The 18,927-nt window shown below is 42.5% G+C and overlaps 1 protein-coding gene across 2 annotated transcripts in view; it reads right to left on the bottom strand.

The window, feature by feature from the left end:
* Positions 1–18,927, bottom strand: part of AFF4 (AF4/FMR2 family member 4) — a 94,226-nt gene that overhangs the window by 61,668 nt on the left and 13,631 nt on the right. Inside the window, exons 2-4 of one of the 2 annotated variants that reach the window (XM_036313706.1) lie at positions 4,056–4,147; positions 3,515–3,641; positions 372–1,166 (exon numbers count right to left, since the gene is read on the bottom strand). In XM_036313706.1, coding sequence (XP_036169599.1) covers positions 372–1,166; positions 3,515–3,637 — 918 coding nt within the window. In that variant the 5' untranslated portion in view covers positions 3,638–3,641; positions 4,056–4,147. The remainder of the gene's footprint in view (positions 1–371; positions 1,167–3,514; positions 3,642–4,055; positions 4,148–18,927) is intronic. The other variant, XM_036313707.1, reaches the window with a different exon arrangement.

The raw sequence follows: 18,927 nt of genomic DNA, 5'->3' as shown, positions 1-18,927 counted from the left end.
GGGATAGAACCTCCCATTTAGGTATGTGCCCTGACCAGGAATGGAACTCACAACCTTTTGGTGTATGGGAAGATACTCTAACCAACCAGGCCACCTGGCCAGTAGGAAATCTAAAATATTCATAGATCATACTTTTATTCTATAACCAACTCATCATTTTAATGTTTGAAACATGAATGATATTTTCTCTACTGCACAAGAGGGCGAAGCTAACAGCTCTATGGATCTACTTGGAAGTCAATCACAAGTCTTCTTTTAAACTTTTACATTCCTTACTATTAAAACAAAGAAACAGTTCAAGTTCAACCATAATGTCATGGTAAACTGTTTCACAAAGTCACAATGTTAAAAGCTCTAAATGTGTGACTTACATCCAGTGGTTGGGAAGGTATTTTCAGCTTGGTGAGATGTGCTTTGCTGCTAGACTTCAATTCAGCCATGCTGTTGCCATGGGATTGACTGCTGTAGTGCTCAGAGGACAGCTTTGGTTCCATGGACTCCTGTCCGTCCATAGGCCGTACATAGGCAGTGGGTTTCTGTAACATTGAACTGGACTTTGACATCAATGAAGGTGGGAAAGACTGATTTGAGTGCTGCCCACTTGAAAAAGGTACACGGGAAGGAGAATCCCAGTTTGCATCAGGGTCCCGAGGTGATTTGGAACGCTGATGTTCCTTGCTATGGTGATCATTCCCGTGAGACCTGGAATGACTGGAGCTTAATGAAGAAACAGCCTGGGGTTTTCCAGGGCTGGAAGAGCGTGATTTGGAGTGTTCTGATCCATGCTGGCCTTTTTTCCGGCTACTGCTCCCACTACTGCTATATGAATCACGGTCATGCCGCTGGCTACTACTATTAGTGCCACCACTGCCACCTGCACTGGTCCGCTGGCTACTGTGTCCACTCTGTAAGCCTGAGGACCGTTTCTGAGACTGAGAAGTGCTGGGTGCAGGTCCTACAGGAGTCCATTTGCTACTCTGATGAGAGCTCCCATGTCTCTGTTCAAAGAAATTTGGGTTAGATTTTTCATCTGCTGTCGGTGGTGCTGCAGGCTTGGGAATTGCAACAAGCTTTGGTATAGATCTGTCTCCTATGAAATCCTTCATTTCATCGTAGTTTCCAAGCATACTCTGAATACGACTTGATAGCTTATCTTCTTTACTAGTCTACAAAGAAATGTAAAATATAATTATACAATTAGCATAACTTGAAATAAGAGATGCTTCTAAAGTGACTTTCCAAACTTCAAATGGAAAGGGTCTTTCATCATATCTTAAGGTTAACAACTCAAAGCAAACTCCAAATATATAACTTTTAAGTGAAAACAATGCACTGAAAGTGAAAAACATTCATGCTAACACACTAATATATTCTATAGGACACTGAGAAGTATATATAATAGGTTCAAGGAGGGGAAAAATACAAGTTTCACCAATAAATATACTGACACAGTACTGAAAATTTTTTCAAGAACAGGAAAAGTAATCTGCCTTTATGTAATTAAATTCCAGGTCATCAGATTAGTCATACACTGGCAGTCTAGAAAAACATTATATTCCTAATAATTCAAAAATTCAGTGAAACAAGTTATACCCAACTACTGTTTTTTAAATTTTAATTCCTCTGTTACTTTGACTCATCAAATTAAGAAAAGTACCAGCAACAAATTAAGCATAGAAAATCCACTGGTAAAAGTTTTAAATTCTCCCCAATAAATTTAATTTAAATGAATAAATAAGTAAGTTTTAAATCCTAACTACTAATTCTGACCAATAAATGCTCCACTATTTGAAGTCAATAGTACATACTTTAAACTTCAAGAATTATTCTTGGATAATAAGAAAGTCCAAGATATATCCAAGCTTTAGGACTCTTTCACATTCATACACAAGGAAGAAAGAAAGTCTACCAATTACATCACTAGTATTTTATTTTGTGGTTGGCATGAATCAATAAGGACTTCAAATCTTTGAAAATCAGTATGATCCCTACTAAACAAGAGAGTTAAATATACAGCAACTTATAGACAATATCAAGATTAGAAATAAAATCCAATTCATTATAGCGTAATTACAAAATAAATGGTAGTATGATTTTCATTACTAATTCAAATCTCAGGTTTTGTGTTATACTCATATAAATCATGTCAGTGTAACTGCCTTTATTAGAAAATCCTTAAAAGCTCTGAATGCATGGCTTTTATAGATCTCATATAATTTCCATAAACATTAAATGTTCTAAGGGTAAATCCAGGATATGCTGTTACATTTATTTATTTATTTGTTTATTTTTATTTTTTGCTGTTACATTTATATTTCATCAGAAAAAAGTCTAACACACTTCTCAATCTCATACTATGACAATAATGGTCATTTCTGCTGCTATACATTATATTATAGCTATTATATAAAATATGTCATTAAAATGTAAAAATAGTTCAAATGAAACCCAAAGCCAAATCAAATATTAGTGGCCACTACAGCTACATTAGAGTCATCAGAAGTGGTACCATTCAGTGTTTTATGTCATCCCAAATCAAGCACAATGGTAGTTATAAAAATAGCAATTGGTTCCATTTATTGAACAACTCTGACAATATGCTTTACTCTAAATCTGATATTGTTAATTAAGCATTAATACATTAGAAAGAATCAGAGAATTTAGTATGTGACAATAGCAAAAGAAACAGATTGATACTGAAAATACATTTATTCAAACATACTAATAAGTCACTGAAACTTAGTTAACCAAGTAACGGAATAGGCAGAAACAAAGAATCTATAAAATATACTCATTTTGATTGATGTTATACCCAAAGAACCTAGGAAACAGCAGACAATGAAGATTGATTCACAAAATTTTAACTTAATTTAAGGCTTAAAAAGGTGAAACACCTGCCCAAAGTTAGTAGTAGAGCCAGGAATACAGACATGAATGTTTGAGCTAATCCAGATCACATTTTCAAAATTATAGGATAGCAATTGGGGGGGAGATGGGCAATGACAATGACTTTAGGGCCCTCATAATACTCCATTTATTGATCTAGATAGTGATTATTATTAGGTTGTTCATGCTATGAAAATTCTTTTAGCTGTAACACAATTTGTATACTTTTCTGTATGCATGTTATACTCCAATAAAAGTACCCCAACAAATTACATTCCACTCAGAGGAAATGGTATACATGGTAACTCTTACCTAATACAAAAATTCAAGCTTAAACATTTTAAAAACAAAAATGTCATAGTATCACCCTAGCCGGTTTGGCTCAGTGAATAGAGCATCAGCCTGCGGACTGAAAGATCCCAGGTTCAATTCCGGTCAAGGGCACATGCCCAGGTTGCGGGCTTGATCCTCAGTGGGGAGCATGCAGGAGGCAGCCGATCAATGATTCTCTCATCATTGATGTTTTTCTCTCTCTCTCCCTCTCCCTTCCTCTCTGATTAAAAAATAATAATAAATTTTTTAAAATGTCATAGTATTGGGGGAAAACATTCAGAGAAGGACAACTTACAACTTTGTATGGCTCAGCAAAGAGAGGAGAGCTAGGTGGGAAGGCGTCTTCACCCTGCTGAATTTCCTGATTCCGCCTTTCCCGTTCTTTCATACGCAGCACATTCCGGTCTTCACGGTTCATGTTGCTATGGGGAAAAAACACAATCTTTATATCACAAAAAGGAAAAGGAAAAATTAAAACTTCTCTACTGATTTTGTCAGTTTAATGCTTCAAACGTAGATTCCCTTTCACCTTCCAAATAATAATAGGCATTAGTGCTGAAGCTGGGTTTTGGCAATGATTTTATCAATTAATACCACCCCATTGAAACACTTAACCTTATCAACTTTTAAAGTATTCTGCTAGCTAAAAGTCAGCTAAAACTTACACATTCAGAGGGAAGGTAATACTTAAACCCAAATCCTTAATGTTTCCTATAAGCCTTCCATGGCTTCCTCTTCAGAACTCTTAACTATTCTGTCATTAGAGGCATACAACCCACTCCCACCTACCACCCTCTCTCCCCAAGGTCCAGTGCTTGTCTCTACTTTACATCTACCTTATCTTGATTTCTTTTTGTCCCAAACACAGCTTCCTTGGTGTCCATCCTTATGGCAGTTTGACCTCAGCTTTGCTGTTGCTCTAGATTCCCTAAAAAACGACATTTCTGCTCTAAATACATTAATATTTCAATTAACACCTCAATAAATGGCAAAACTGAGGCTTTCAGCAATAGAATCTAAAATTAACTTGGGTTAGTAACAGTAGTTGAAATTGTGTTGGAAAAGAAAAAGACTTTTATGGTGAAGGGAAAAACAAGGGTGTCATTTCTATAATCATGACAGTACGGTGTCTTTTCACTAAGAATAGACTAAGGAAAATAGTTTATTTATAGCAGCAGGGATTTTGGTTAAATAGATAATGAAAAAGGTTTTCAAACCCTGGGACAAGGAATTACCAGGGACTCTGCAACACTCTTCCCTGGAGTTAGATTAAACCACCTGTCCTAGTTTTACTTATTTTTTAATTTTTATTGATTTCAGAGAGGAAGGGAGAGGGAGAGAGAGAAAGAAACATCAATGATGAGAGAGAATCACTTGACTGGCTGCCTCCTGCATGTCCCCTACTGGGGATCAAGCCCAAAACCCAGGCATGTGCAGCACTGACTGGTATCGAACCCAGGACCCTTCACTCCACAGACCAATGTGCTATGCACTGAGTCAAATCAGCTAGGGCTGTCCTGGTTTTGATTTAAAAAAAAAAAAAAAAAAAAAGTCCTGTTGGAAGCCAAAGGTAAAAATCAAGTTATACTATGTGCAGGATTTTTAGACTTATGATTTATAAATCAAACCTAATCGGAAAATTAAAGTCCATAAAGATTGGGGGAAATTTAATTGTAAAATTAGAGTGGACATACTCTTGAGGACTTGGTTAGAACAATACAATATTCAAAGATAAACCTTTCTGATTTGCATAATTAGTACCTTACATTTAATATTTTTAAAAGTATTCTAAGTGTTCCAAATGTATATTTAAGTTGTTTCTTATTTGTACAATTTTCTAATAAACTTAGAAAAGAATATAAGTTTTTCGAGGTATGGAAATAGTGTGTGCTTTGTTCGGTCTCCCTAGTATTTAGCACCATACAGAACCACAAAAAGTGTATGATAAATACCATGCAACATCTACACTTCAGTATTCAGAGAATAAAACCAAAGACCATATATTATCCTCCAGCTCACTTGAAACAACTAATAATTGTATATCACTAACAATCAAGTTTCAAATACTTGTAGACCTCTTAACCTATGGTGCTGGAACATACAAAGTTATTTGTATCTGAGAATTTAAGGGGCATGTTAACTAATGATTTCCTTACATTTTATAAATTCAATTCCTGAAAGATCAGAGAACAGAAATGCTTTCTTTAAACTATGATTTAATTTTATATATTCAACAGCACTGAAATAATCATGCAAGAAATACTTGTACATTTATGGCAAAAATGGGTACGATTTCCTAAATAAAATCCCTCCTATAGTTAAAAAAATCTTTGTTTTCTTTTCTTAAACAATGAAAGTCATCCAACTGAATATTTCCTCTTTTAACAAAATGCCAAGAAGCTCAGAACTGCCCAGCCGGTGTGGCTCAGTGGCTGAGCACTGACCTATGAACCAGGAGGTTATGGTTCAATCCCCAGTGTGGGGCATGCAGGAGGCAACCAATCAATGATTCTCTCATCATTGATGTTTCTATCTCTCTCTCCCTCTCCCTTAACTCTCTGAAATCAATAAAAATACATATTTTAAAAAAATATTTAAAAGAACTAATATCCCAGTTGTAGTTCTTCTTTTCTATTTTTTTTCTGATTTGACTTATTTTCACATCTAATTTATAGCCTCCATTTTTTCTCTCCTGTATTTTCACATCAATATCTCTGCCTAAGGTAAAATAAAGTTTTCCAAAAGCAATCATTCCAGTAATCTGAGCTCTCCTAAAAGTAACATAAAATTTAAATGAGTTAATTTAAAATATATCTTTGCAGTACAAAAACTATTTTATCGCATATCCCTCAGGATACATGCCAACTATTGTACTAAAATAGGATTGTTGTTGTTTTTTAATTAGCAAATTGCTATATCACAACAAAACCTATGGGACTTCTAGATAAAAGAATTTTGAAAAGAAAACTTGTCAGGCACAGGCACGCAGGTGGGAAGATTGCTGGGTTCAGAACTGTGGAACCTCTGGAGTATTACATCAGATTTTTAAAAGAGAATTCTCATCCTGATGGAAGAGAACTAGGCGAATTGAGAACCACAACTGTCAACATGAGTTCAGTTAGTACTGCAGATGGTTCTGTTTCAGTGAAGCTGGAAAATACTACAGAAATTTTCAGTATTTGCAGCACTACAAACAGATGCCCCTGATAAAGGGTATGCTATTCCTAATGTGGATCTACTACCTCTGTGTTCGAGATTTCGATCTGGACCTCCTCAAATCAAAGTGGTGGTTTAGTTATAAGCAAGGACTATTTGATAAGCTACATGGAGAGTGACAACCTTGCTAGTAAAAATTCTCAAACATAAAACATCTAGTAATCAAAAACCAACACAGGCAATTCTCTCTTAATTAACTTCTTAAATATCATAACAAAGTAATGTAAGTTCTAAACTTCAATTGAATTATAGTTGAGGTTCCAATTTAGAAAATGGGACAATTAAGGATAACTGACTTTTATTTCTGGTTATATAACACTAGTGGCCCAGTGCACGAATTCATGCACATTGAAAGGAAACTAATTAGAAGAAATATTTTAATATCACTATTCGCCCTTTTTCTATAATAGAAGTGTCAACCAAATTCACGATCAACAATGACAGATCGAAATACACGTGTGCAACTGGCACCAGCGAGAGCTTTATATGTATTGTGTATGCGTGAGTCAACTTAGCCTTTTATAGATAGAGAATAAACTTGCTTAATTAGACCTGCTTTCTGATGTAGCCAAACTTTTTCCAACCCAGTGAAGCACCCCAACTTCTCTTTCAGGTAATTGTCAGCAACACAGCAGTAAATATCAACAAGAAGCAGGTTATTATTGTAAATCATGCAGGGAGAACAAAGGACTTCAAATATTTTACAAAGGGTAAAATATCTAACTGCAGCAGTTTGACTATATACTGCACAGTGAGAAAACCTGAAGTCATTTTCAAGGTCCACCATTTCTTACTTCTTTTCAGTTGGGTCAAGTTTCTAAGCTTTCTAAATCTCCGTTTTCTGGCTAATGAAAAGAAAATAGGATTCCACTGAGTCTCCTATCTATCTACTCCAGGACTTCTGTGAGGATCAAATGAGATGAAGCACGGGAAAATGCTTCATAGACATTTGGTTAAAGTGTGAAATGTTCGAACTCAAGATGGCGGTGGAATAGGCAGACGCATCCCAAGGCTTGTCCCGGAGCAAATAGAATGAGCAGCTGAAACTAGTAACACCCACCCCGAATTGGTAAAGTATACTCAGCTGGTGAGACAGTTTGCAGCTGGGAAGGGCAGAATTCCCCTGGAAAGCAGACACGTGAGCAGCACGCTCTTGTCCAAGGAAGCATCAGCCCCGTGAGCAGCCTGCCTCAGGCCTAAGAGCAGCAGCCTCATGTGGCCTGCCCCTGTCCAAGGAGCAGCAGCTGTGTGAACGGCCAGCTTCCCCGTCCGAGGAGCAACAACCATGTAAGCAGTCCGACCTGTCCGAGAAGCAGCAGTCACACGAGCAGTCTACCTACATCTGAGGAGCAGCAGCCCTGCGCAGCCCGCCCCCATCCGAGGAGCAGCAGCTGTGCAAGCATCTTGCCCTCGTCTAAGCAGCAGCAGCCGCACGAGCAGCCTGCCCAATCCGAGGAACAGCAGCTGTGTGAGCAGCCTGCCCCCCATCTGAGGAGCAGCAGTTCTGCAAGCAGCTGGTCCCCATTCGAGGAGCAGCAGCAGCCCACCCCGGTCCGAGGAGCAGCAGCCACACGAGCAGACCGCCCACGTCCGAGGAGCGGCAGCCCTGCATAGCACTCACCGGTCTGAGGAGCAGAGCCACACACAGCCTGCACCTGTCCGACGAGCAGCAGCCGGGTGAGTGGCCCGTCCCCGTCCAAGGAGGAGCAGCCACACGTGCAGCTCACTCCTGTCCAAAGAGCAGCAGCCGCGCAAGCAGCCCACCCCAGTCTGAAGAGCAGCAGACTTGCAATCAACCTGTCCACGTCCAAGGAGCAGTAGCCCCACAAGCAGCCCACCACATCAGAGGAACAACATCAGCGTGCAGCCAGCCCCCCATTCAAGGAACAGCAGCCACGTGAGCAGTCCGCCCCAGTTCAAGGAGTAGCAGCTGTGTGTGTAGCCTGCCCCCATCCAAGGAACCGCAGCCTCGTGATCAGCACACCCTCTGTCTGAGGAACAGCAGCTGTGTGTGAAGCCTCCCCCCACCAGCCAGAGAAGCCACCATAGCTGTGAACAGCACCCACCAGAGGAGCTGCTGCCAACTGAGGAGCAGCTGCTACCACAACTGCCCGGTGAGCAACCACAGCCCGAGGAGCCACTGCCACCCAAGGAGCAGCCCTGAATGACTCAACATCTAGATATGTCGGTGAGATCAAACATGGGTAGACAAAGAAACCCTCAAAGGAAAGAAAAGGAGGACTCGCCAGAAAAGCAGCTAAGTGAAACAGAGGCATGCAACATGACAGAAAAAGAATTCACATTAAGGGTCTTAGAATGCATAAACCAGATGGAAAAATCAAAAACTTATGCAAGAATCAAGAAGAAATGGATGAAAAAATCAACAACTTATGTAAGAATCAAAAAGAAATGGATGAAAAAATCAATAAATTATGTAAGAAGAAATGAAGAGTGATATAGCTGCAATAAAAAACACCACTGAAAGTTTCAACAGTAGACTAGGAGAAGCGGAGGACCGAATTAGCGAATTAGAAGACAGGGAAGCAAAACACACCCAAACTGAACTGCAATTGGAGAAAAAAATTAAAAAACAGGAGAAGAGCCTAAGGGAGCTATGGGACAACATGAAACGAAACAATATACGAATAATAGGGGTGCCAGAACAACAGAAAGAGGAACAAGGGTTAGAAAACCTATTTGAAGAAACAATATCAGAAAACTTCCCTGAGGTGGGGAAAAAAAAAGTCACACAAGCCCAAAGTGTGAAATGTTTCCACCTGGCTATAAAGCAAGTCATCTTCCTGGGCTGAAGAAACTGCAAGGAGGCTGGTCGTCACTAGGGAGAGGAAGCCGGGCGTTGCTACATGATGTCATTATCCGGACGGTTAGACACTTAGCATATTAGCCTTTTATATATATAGACTAGAGGCCCGGTGCACAAAAATTTGTGCACTCGGGGGGAAGGGGGGGTCCCGCAGCCCGGCCTGTGCCCTCTCGCAGTCTGGGACCCCTTGGGAGATAACGGCCTGCTGGCTTAGGCCTGCTCCCGGGTGGCAGAGGGCAGACCTAATCCCTAGGTGCAGCCCCTGGTCGGGCTCAGAGCTGGGCCGATTGGGGAATTGGGGTGCCGCCCCCTGTCATGCACAGAGCAGGGCGGATTGGGAGGTTGCGATGCCACCCTCAGTCACACTCAGGGTAGGGCCGATTGGGGGGCTGGGGCACCGCCCCCTGTCACACTCAAGGCAGGGTCGATGGGGAGGTTGCGACGCCACCCCCTGTCACGCACAGAGCAGGGCCAATCAGGGGGTTGGGGCACTTCCCCCTGTCACGCACAGAGCAGGGCTGAACAGGGGGTTGGGGAGCCCCCCCCGTCACGCACAGAGCCGGGTCAATCAGGGGGTTGGGGAGCTCCCCCGTCACGCACAGAGCAGGGCCCATCAGGGGCTTGGGGCGCCGCCACTGTCACACTCAGGGCAGGGCCGATGGGGAGGTTATGGCTCTACCCCATCACACACAGAGTAGGGCCCGTGGGGTGGGGGGGTTGGGGCGCCGCCCTCTATCATCCACAGAGCAGGGCAGATCAGGGGTTGGGGCACCGCCACTGTCACACTCAGGGCAGGGCCAATGGGGAGGTTATGGCTCTACCCCGTCACACACAGAGCATGGCCTGTGGGGTGGGGGGGTTGGGGCACCGCACCCTGTCACACACACAGCCGCAGGGCAATCAGGAGGTTGGGGAGCTCCCCCCTATCAGGCACAGAGCAGGGCCGATCAGGGGGTTGGGGCGCCTTCCCCTGTCACGAACAGAGCAGGGCCGATAGGGAGGTTGTGGCCCCGCCCCCTGTCACACACAGAGCCACAGGGCGATCAGGGGGTTTGGACGCTGCCCCCTGTCATGCTGATCCCGGTGCCGGGAGACCTCGCGGCTCCGCTGATCCCGGTGCTGGGAGGCATATTACCCTTTTACTATATAGAATAGAGGCCTGGTGCATAGGTGGGGGCTGGCTGGTTTGCCCTGAAGGGTGTCCCGGATCAGGGTGGAGGTCCCCACTGGCGTGCCTGGCCAGCCTGGATGAGGGGATGATGGCTGTTTGCAGCTGGTCACACACCCTTCAGGGTGGCGGTCCCCACTGGGGTGCCTGGCCAGTCTGGGTGAGGGGCTGAGGGCTGTTTTCAGGCTGGGACTGAAGCTCCCAACTGCTCCTTTTTTTCTTTTTTTTTCTTTTTATTCTGAGCCAGCTTTAGCTCTGAGGCTCCAGCTCTTAGGCCTCCGCTCCTGAGAGCAGGTATCTGGTTTGTTTAGGTTCTACAATCGAAACTCTGTATCAACTCCAGGTCTGAGATCCCAGCTAGCTGAAAGCTGGTTTCTGGGGTTTTGTTTAGCTTGTACTTTTGTAACTATGTTTCAAACTGCCAGCTCAGAGGCCTGCAGCGGCAGGTGGGGAACGTTGGAGTCCTCCGTCACTGAAGCAAGCAAGCCTCATGTTCAGTTTAAGCTGCCTGGCTGCCGGCCGCCATCTTGGCTGGCAGTTAATTTGCATATCGCCCTGATTAGCCAATGGGAAGGGTAGTGGTCGTACGCCAATTACCATGTTTCTCTTTTATTAGATAGGATGGGAGATGGCGACGCAACCACAAAACGATGTACGTCGAGTCCAACATAACCCGAGGAGTGTCTGTATACAAGATTAAAGTGTAAAACAAAATGACTGCAAATGGGCACAAATCATTTTGGGGTGATGAAAATGTTCTACAATTAAAAGTGTGGTGTTAAGTTGCATTACTCTATAAACTGATTAAAAATCATTGAATTATACACTTAAAACAAGTGCACTTTATGGGCTGCAAATTATATCTCAATCAAGCTGTGTTTTTTTTTAACGGAATATTATCAACCTGAAAAGGATCCTTGATTACTACCATTTGTTAACTCTTCCTCTACATCCTGACCTTCCTGATGGGCTTCACACCAGTACATTCCCTTAAATAAGTGTAATGCTCCCCACTTTCTGCTTAAACCACCTGTTTCCCTATCAGAAACAACTGGGGGGGAAAGAAAACTGAGGTCTCACATCCTCCTCTTATACAATAAAAGCCTTAGATGAAAATTGTCCCTTCGACCAGGAGTTTGACCGCTTGCTATGATGTGCACTGACCACCGGGGACGGCGCAGAACATGGCGGGTTTCGGCGATGCAGAGCTGACAGCGGACGACAGTGGAGGCACTGCCAGCCCTGATGGGCCCTGATGACAGCAGGACTGTGGCGGGATAGTGAAGTGGGTGAGCGGGCGGTGCCAGGCCAAGGCAGATGCGGGCGGGGGCCCAATCGCCCCATCGATGGCACCACAGATGGCAACCAGCGGTGGCAGCAGGGGGTGGGGCTGCCACCCAGCTCTCAGGCACTGAGGGAGCCGGGTGGGGGCCCAGCCCCAACCAATCGCCCCACAGGTGGTGACCATCGGCCAGCAGGCCCTGATTGCCTAATTGGGGTTGGGCCCTGGGCTGGGATGGGGAACTGGGGGTGGGTGGTGGCGACCAACCTCCTGCAGCGCCCAGGGGGACACGGATGACAGAGACAGAAGTGTGGTGGAAAGGTGGGGTGTCTGCAGAGCTCGCTCTCACTCCCCCTGCTACTCTCCCTGGGACACCAGAGCTCACGCAGTGGGGAAGCTCCCAAGCTCAGGTGCCAGGCGCCCGTGAGGAGCCCGCCCCACACCGGCATGGCCTCTTCCAGGTGAGCCGGGCTGCAGCTGCCAGGACAGCAAGCGCCGGTTGGGCTCCCCGTGGGTTTGCGTAGGAGCCAGTCTAGAGTGCACTGCCCACCCGGCTTCCATGCAGTGCTGCTGGGTGGCCCAGAGGCCCACACTGCGCCCTGGCCCATAATGTCTGGCCGTGCTCACCGCATCTCCAGGTGTGGACTCGGGCGCCATGACTCAGGCAGAGGGAGGTGCGCGGGGCCTGGGGGCCCAGAGGTCAGCTGGGACCTGCCCTTCCATGCCAGACACTCGTGCTTTGATTGGCAGCCAGGCCTAGGGACTGCACCTGTGCACGGATTTTGTGCACCGGGTCTCTAGTTTAAATAATATGGTGCTATTCAAAAGATAAAAGATACGGATGGAACAAATATTAGAGTCTATCAGGATCTCATACAATGAATTTGAACAACACTATAATAAACTAAACCTAACAGTTAAGTATAGAACACTCCACTCATCAACAGCGGAATATACATTCTTCTCAAGTGCACGTGTAACATTCTCCAGGAAAAATTATTTGCTAGGCCCTAAAACAAGTCTAAATAAGTTTAAAAGGATTGAAATCATACAAAGTATGTTCTCAGATCACAATGGGATAAAATTAGAAAAGAAGAAAAATTGGGAAATTCACAAATATGTGGAAATTAAACTATATACTCCTAAATAACCAACTGATCAAAGAAAAAATCACAAGGGAAATTAGAAAGTCCTATCAAATAATAAAAACAAAACCCTATACTGAACCTTATCAGATCAATTAAAGCAGTAAAGAAAAACTTCCTATTAATAAAAGCCTAGTATGCTAAGTGTCCAGTCAGCCATTCAACCAAAGTGTAATATGCTAATGATATGCTAAGGCCACTCAACCGCTAGCTATGACGTGCACTGACCACCAGGGAACAGATGCTTCTACCGGTAGATTAGCTTGCTGCTGGGGTCCAGCAGATCGGAACTGAGTGAAATGGGCCAGACATGCCCTTGAGCCCTCCCATGGTCCCTCCCCAGCTGGCCAACCCCCTGCATCCCTCCTCAGTCCCAATCAGGCACCGGTGGGGTTCCTCAGCTTAGCCTATGCCCTCTCGCAACCCGGGATCCCTCGGGGGATGTCAGAGAGCAGTTTCAGCCCGATCCCGCAGGCCAGGCCAAGGGACCCCACTGGTACACGAATGCATGCACCAGGCCTCTAGTATAACTACTAGTATAAACACTGATATTAAACAAGGGGAAAGATTTGAAATAATAAAGATTAGAATAGAAATAAGTAAAATAAATAGAAATAAATAAATAAAAGAGAAACTATATAAAAACCTAAGCGACCGGCCAAGTGGCCAGTACCCATAATGTGCAATGACCACCAGGGGACAGACGCTCAATGCACAGACATGGAAACATGGAACAGACTGATGAATCTCAGAGGGAAGGGAGGAGGGGGAGGGCGGGAAGAGATTAACCAAAGATCTGATATGCATACTAGAGCCCTGGTGCACAAATTTGTGCATCAGTGGGATCCCTCAGCCTGGCCTGCAGGGATTGGTGGAAACCGATTCTCCGACATCCCCCAAGGGGTCCCAGATTGTGAGAAGGCGCAGGCCAGGCTGAGGGATCAGGACCTCTAATAGAAAAATAATAGAGAAAATAAACAAAACCAAAAATTGGTTCTTAGAAAAGACAAGAAAATTGACAAACCTTTAGTTACAATGACCAAGGAAGACTCAAATTACTGGGAACAACACTACCAACCTTACAGAAATAAAATTGGTTATAAGGGAATACAATTAAAAAAAAAACTTGTACACCAACAAGTTAAATAATCGAGATGAACAGAATTCCTAAAAACACACAAAATCATGTAATTTTAAATTTTAAAACAGTTTAAAGTGGTGTTCAGAGCCTGTTAAGAAGGTTTTCTTCAATGAGAAAGTCTGAAGAGGTCACAAGGCAGGGAAACAAAAATGTACATCTGGAAATCAAAACCAATAGTGAAACATCAGGTCCCAATACATGATTTTGCACAGAAAGACCTTTGCCCCAAAGTTTGTCATGAGACTTCTATGGCCTTCAGATTTAAAATGATGTAGTAAGAAACATGAAAGCAAAGGTAATTCCACACTATTTTTGCTTTTTTCATCATCTTTATATTATTTCAATTTCTCATAATCATGTTTCATAATCGCTCTCAACTAGGCCCTCAAAGTTTCCCAGAAAGTTTACTATCTTTTTCTTATTTCTCACAAGTATTTCATGGAGTCTATGACTCTCCCTCCTAATTTCCATTCCAAAAATGACTTGTCTTACTAGACAAAGATTAAAAACAAGACTAAAAATCAGAGAGAAATTGAGATATGTTGGTTAGATCATTTCTTTCTGCTGGTGGACACCACCGAGTAAGCAACGTTGAAGTCTCCCCTCCCAAAGTCATCATGTTTAAGTCATTCTTCCAAAGAGCTGGAACAGCTGGGGAAGCTCTTTATTAGAGGTTTGAACTTTGAAACAACAGATGGGAGTCTGAGGAGCCATCCTGAGCAAGAGGGAACACTCACTATGTGGTTATGAGTGACCCAAACACCAAGCACTCCAGAGGCTTTGGGTTTATCACGTGTGCCACTGTGGAGGAGGTGGCTGCAGCCATGAATACAAGGCCACACAAAGTGGATGGAAGTGCTGTGAAACCAGAGAGGGCTGTCTTAAAAGAAGATTCTCAAAGACATGGTGCCCACTTAACCGTGAAAAAGACTTGTCGGTGGTAATAAAGAAGACACTGAAGAACATCACCTAAGACAGTGGTTCTCAACCTTCTGGCCCTTTAAATACAGTTCCTCATGTTGTGACCCAACCATAAAATTATTTTTGTTGCTACTTCATAACTGTAATGTTGCTACTGTTATGAATCGTAATGTAAATATCTGGTATGCAGGATGGTCTTAGGTGACCCCTGTGAAAGGGTCGTTCGACCGCCAAAGGGGTCGCGACCCACAGGTTGAGAACCGCTGACCTAAGAGATTATTTTGAACAGTATGTGAAAAGCAAAGTGGCTGAAATCATGACTGATTGAGGCAAAAAAAGAGAGGCTTTGCTTTTGTAATCTTTGATGACCATGCCTCTGTAGACAAGACTGTCATTCAGAAATACCATACTGTATCGGGGGGTGGGGAGGAAGAGAACATATGTAATACTTTCAACAATAAAGATTTAATATTTTTAAAAGAAATACCATACTGTGAATAGCCACAACTGTGAAGTAAGGAAAGTCCTATTTAAGCAAGAGGTTTTGGTGGAAATGACTACTTTGATCATGGAGGAAACTTCAGTGGTCAAGATGGCTTTGGTAGTAGCCATGGTGGTGGTGGATATGGTGGCAGTGGGCATGGCTACAATGGTTTTGGTAATGATGGAAGCAATTTTGGAGGTGACATAAGCTACAATGATTTTGGCAATTACAACAATCACAAATTTTGGACCTATGAGAGGAGTAAACTTTGGAGGCAGAAGCTCTGGCCCCTATGGTAGTGGAGGCCAATACTTTGCCAAACCATAAAACTACGATGGCATGGCAGTTCCAGCAGCAGCAGTAGCTATATGGCAGTGGCAGGAGGTTTTAATTACTTCCAGGAAACAAAGCTTAGCAGGAGAGGAAAGCCAGAAAAGTGATAGGGAAGCTACAGGTTACAACAGATTTGTGAACTCAGCCTAGCACAATGGTGGCAGGATCTAGCTGCTACAAAGACATCCTATATAATAAAAGGCTAATATGCAAATTGACTGAGTGACGAAATGACCAATTGCTATGATGCGCACTGACCACAAGGGGGCAGATGCTCAATGCAGGAGCTGCCGCCTGGTGGTCAGTACACTCCTACAGGGGGAGCGCCACTCAGTCAGAAGCCCTGAGCCGGTGGCAGCACTAAGGATGCCCAGGGGAGCAGGCCTAAGCTGTCAGTTGGACATTCCCTGAGGGCTACTGGACTGCAAGAGGGCGCAGGTGAGGCTGAGGGACTCCCCCCACACTCAAGTGCACGAATTTCATGCACCAGGCCTCTAGTGATTTAGGTAATACTCATGTGAATGTGTAAAAAAAAACTTGAGGACTGTATTTGTGACTAACTGTATAACAGGTTATTTTACTTTCTGTTCTGTGGAAAGTGAAAAGAATTCCAACAAAGGTTTTTAATGTAGATTTTTTTTGTACCCATGCTGTTGACTACTAAATATAATAGTCTGATCATGACATTGAATAAATGTATCTTTTAAAAAAAAGAAAGAAATCCTCTCATCAACCAACCATCTACTTTCAAAGCACTAGCATCTGCATCCATTCTCTTCTTTCCCCTCATTATAAAAGTATCTTTTTCTATCAAAGAATAAGTATGCCCATTTTGCTCTTTTCCTAGACCTTACTGACTCCTCTCCAGCAACTTCAACTTCAGCCTCTCTAATGAATCCTTTCTATCAGCATTCAAACATATTCTTTTTAAAAAGAAAGCCTTGACCCTGTATTTCTCACCAGCTACCACTCACGCTATCTTCTCTATTCTTGTTCATGGCTTCTCAAGAGGATTCTTGGTGATTCTTCACTTCCTCTGAAATCATTCATTTTATAAAAAGTCCCCCCCAAAAAGGTGAAAGGAACAAAATGGTGAGCACTTGAGTTACCCACAAACCATCTTAGAAAATATGGCACTGCCATTAGAGTGGAAGTCTCCTGTGTACCCTTCCATAAGTACCTTTGTCCTTTTACTGTATATATGTGCATCCCTAAATAAGACATTGAATTGTTTTGTATGTTTTTCAACTGCTAAAATGGTATACTCTAAAGATTCTGAGCCTTTTTAATTCTCAGCATTATATTATGAGGTTAACTCATGTTCATTTATTTTCACTGTGAATCCACACAATTAACTTATCCATTCTCCAGTAGATAGATATTTAGGTAGTTTCCCATTTCTCTGCTACTACAAACAATGCTGTAATGATCACTTTTATACATATCTCTTTGTACCAATGAGTGAGAGTTTTTCTAGAATAGACACCTACAGATGGAATTGCTAGGTTGCAGGGTAGGAGCATCTTCAATTTTAGTAGATATAGACAAACTGTTTTCCAAAATGGATCCAATCACTATTCAACACTCTACTATTTTCAACTTCCTACACTCCACCCCTTTGCCAAGATCTCTAGTGATTTGCGAGTTGCTAAAGCCAACAGACATTCTATCATTTTAGTTGACCTACCATTCAACACATTCAGCCACTGAGTTCCTTAATACAGTACTTCTGAGTTCTATAACCCTGGTCTTCCCAATTTTCCCAGTAATTCTGGCTCCTCCCCTTCAACCTATCAGACTTCTTAAAAGTTGATGCTCCTCTGTACTCAGCCATGGGTCTTATTCTGATTCAGTCTACATTCTCTCCCACAATTTCATTGCTTGAAATACCATCTATATGCCTAGAATCCAAATACCTAAATAGTCTCCACATCAGATCTTTCTCTTCTGAGATACAGACCACATATCTAAGGACGTTGATCATGTTCTTTGAGGAATCTCAATCTTATTACATCCAAAAACTGATTTCTTGATCTGTTTTCCCCTGCCTCTACCAACTCCTAATCCAGTGATCCTCTCCTACCAAGCAACTGCTCTTGGTGAATCCTCCCTTCAACCTCTCTCCATATCCAATCCATAATTACAGCCTCCAACATATATTTTTAATTAATCTGTTCACTTCTTTCTCCACAGCCATTGTTCAAAACAAGCCATCATTTTATCTCCAACTTGGGAATGCTACAGCCTTCTAATTAAGGCTCCTAGTTCCCCTGGTCTCTCTCTACTCCACATTTCTTACTACAGCCAAAGTGATGTCTTTAAAACACAAACCAGATCATGTCATCAAACCCCTGCTTTAAATTTTTAAATAAGCTTTCCACTTATCTTAGGATAAGCCTTCAGGTCCTTAACATGGCTACAGAGCCCTGACCTGACTTTCTACCTGATCTGATTCCTGCCCATTTCATCAGATTCAAATTATACCTTACAACTCTTCCCTCCCAGCTCCCCACCAGGGGCCTTGTAGGGGGCTTCTTGAACTTGTGATGCTCTTTCTGGCTTCAGAAAATTGATGCATACATTCCCTTTTCCTTCAGAATACTTGATCACAATTAAGTATATATTTATTTTTATGTCCATTAATATTTCCTCTCTCACTAAACAATAATCAGGGAATGTGTTTGTTTTGTTCAGCATTGCATATCTATACAATAACCTAGTAGACAATCACCTGAATGAGTAAACTAATGAATTTCACAGCATGGTTAGAAAGAAGACATTATCGCACTTACTAGAAAATAATACACAGAGATCATGGTATTATTTACCTAATATCACGAAATACTAATATTTCAAAATAGAAATAATCAGTACTTCATATTACATTAAAATCAGACACCATCTGCAACAAATTTTAATTGAGCACTGTAACATTTGCATTTAATGATTTCAGATAGGCCAGAACTGAAATATTTACTTGTCAAGCTCTACAACTCTTTTCCTTTAACTATAATTCAATTCACTTCCTCCATGAAGCTTCTTGGATAAAGCAAAACTTTATTTCCTCATCTTAGAAGCCAAATAGTATCATTAAGTAGTGCTTATTATGTAGTTAAGCAGTTATTCCATTGTTCAATAAATAATTTGAAACAGTATTTGCCAGACTGATTACTGATAAACTGGTATGTTCTTTT

Source organism: Myotis myotis, unplaced genomic scaffold, assembly GCF_014108235.1.
Source record: "Myotis myotis isolate mMyoMyo1 unplaced genomic scaffold, mMyoMyo1.p scaffold_m19_p_6, whole genome shotgun sequence".
NCBI lineage: Eukaryota > Metazoa > Chordata > Mammalia > Chiroptera > Vespertilionidae > Myotis > Myotis myotis.
The sequence above is the reverse complement of the archived record's forward strand: the minus strand, read 5'-3'. Positions and strand labels throughout refer to the sequence as shown.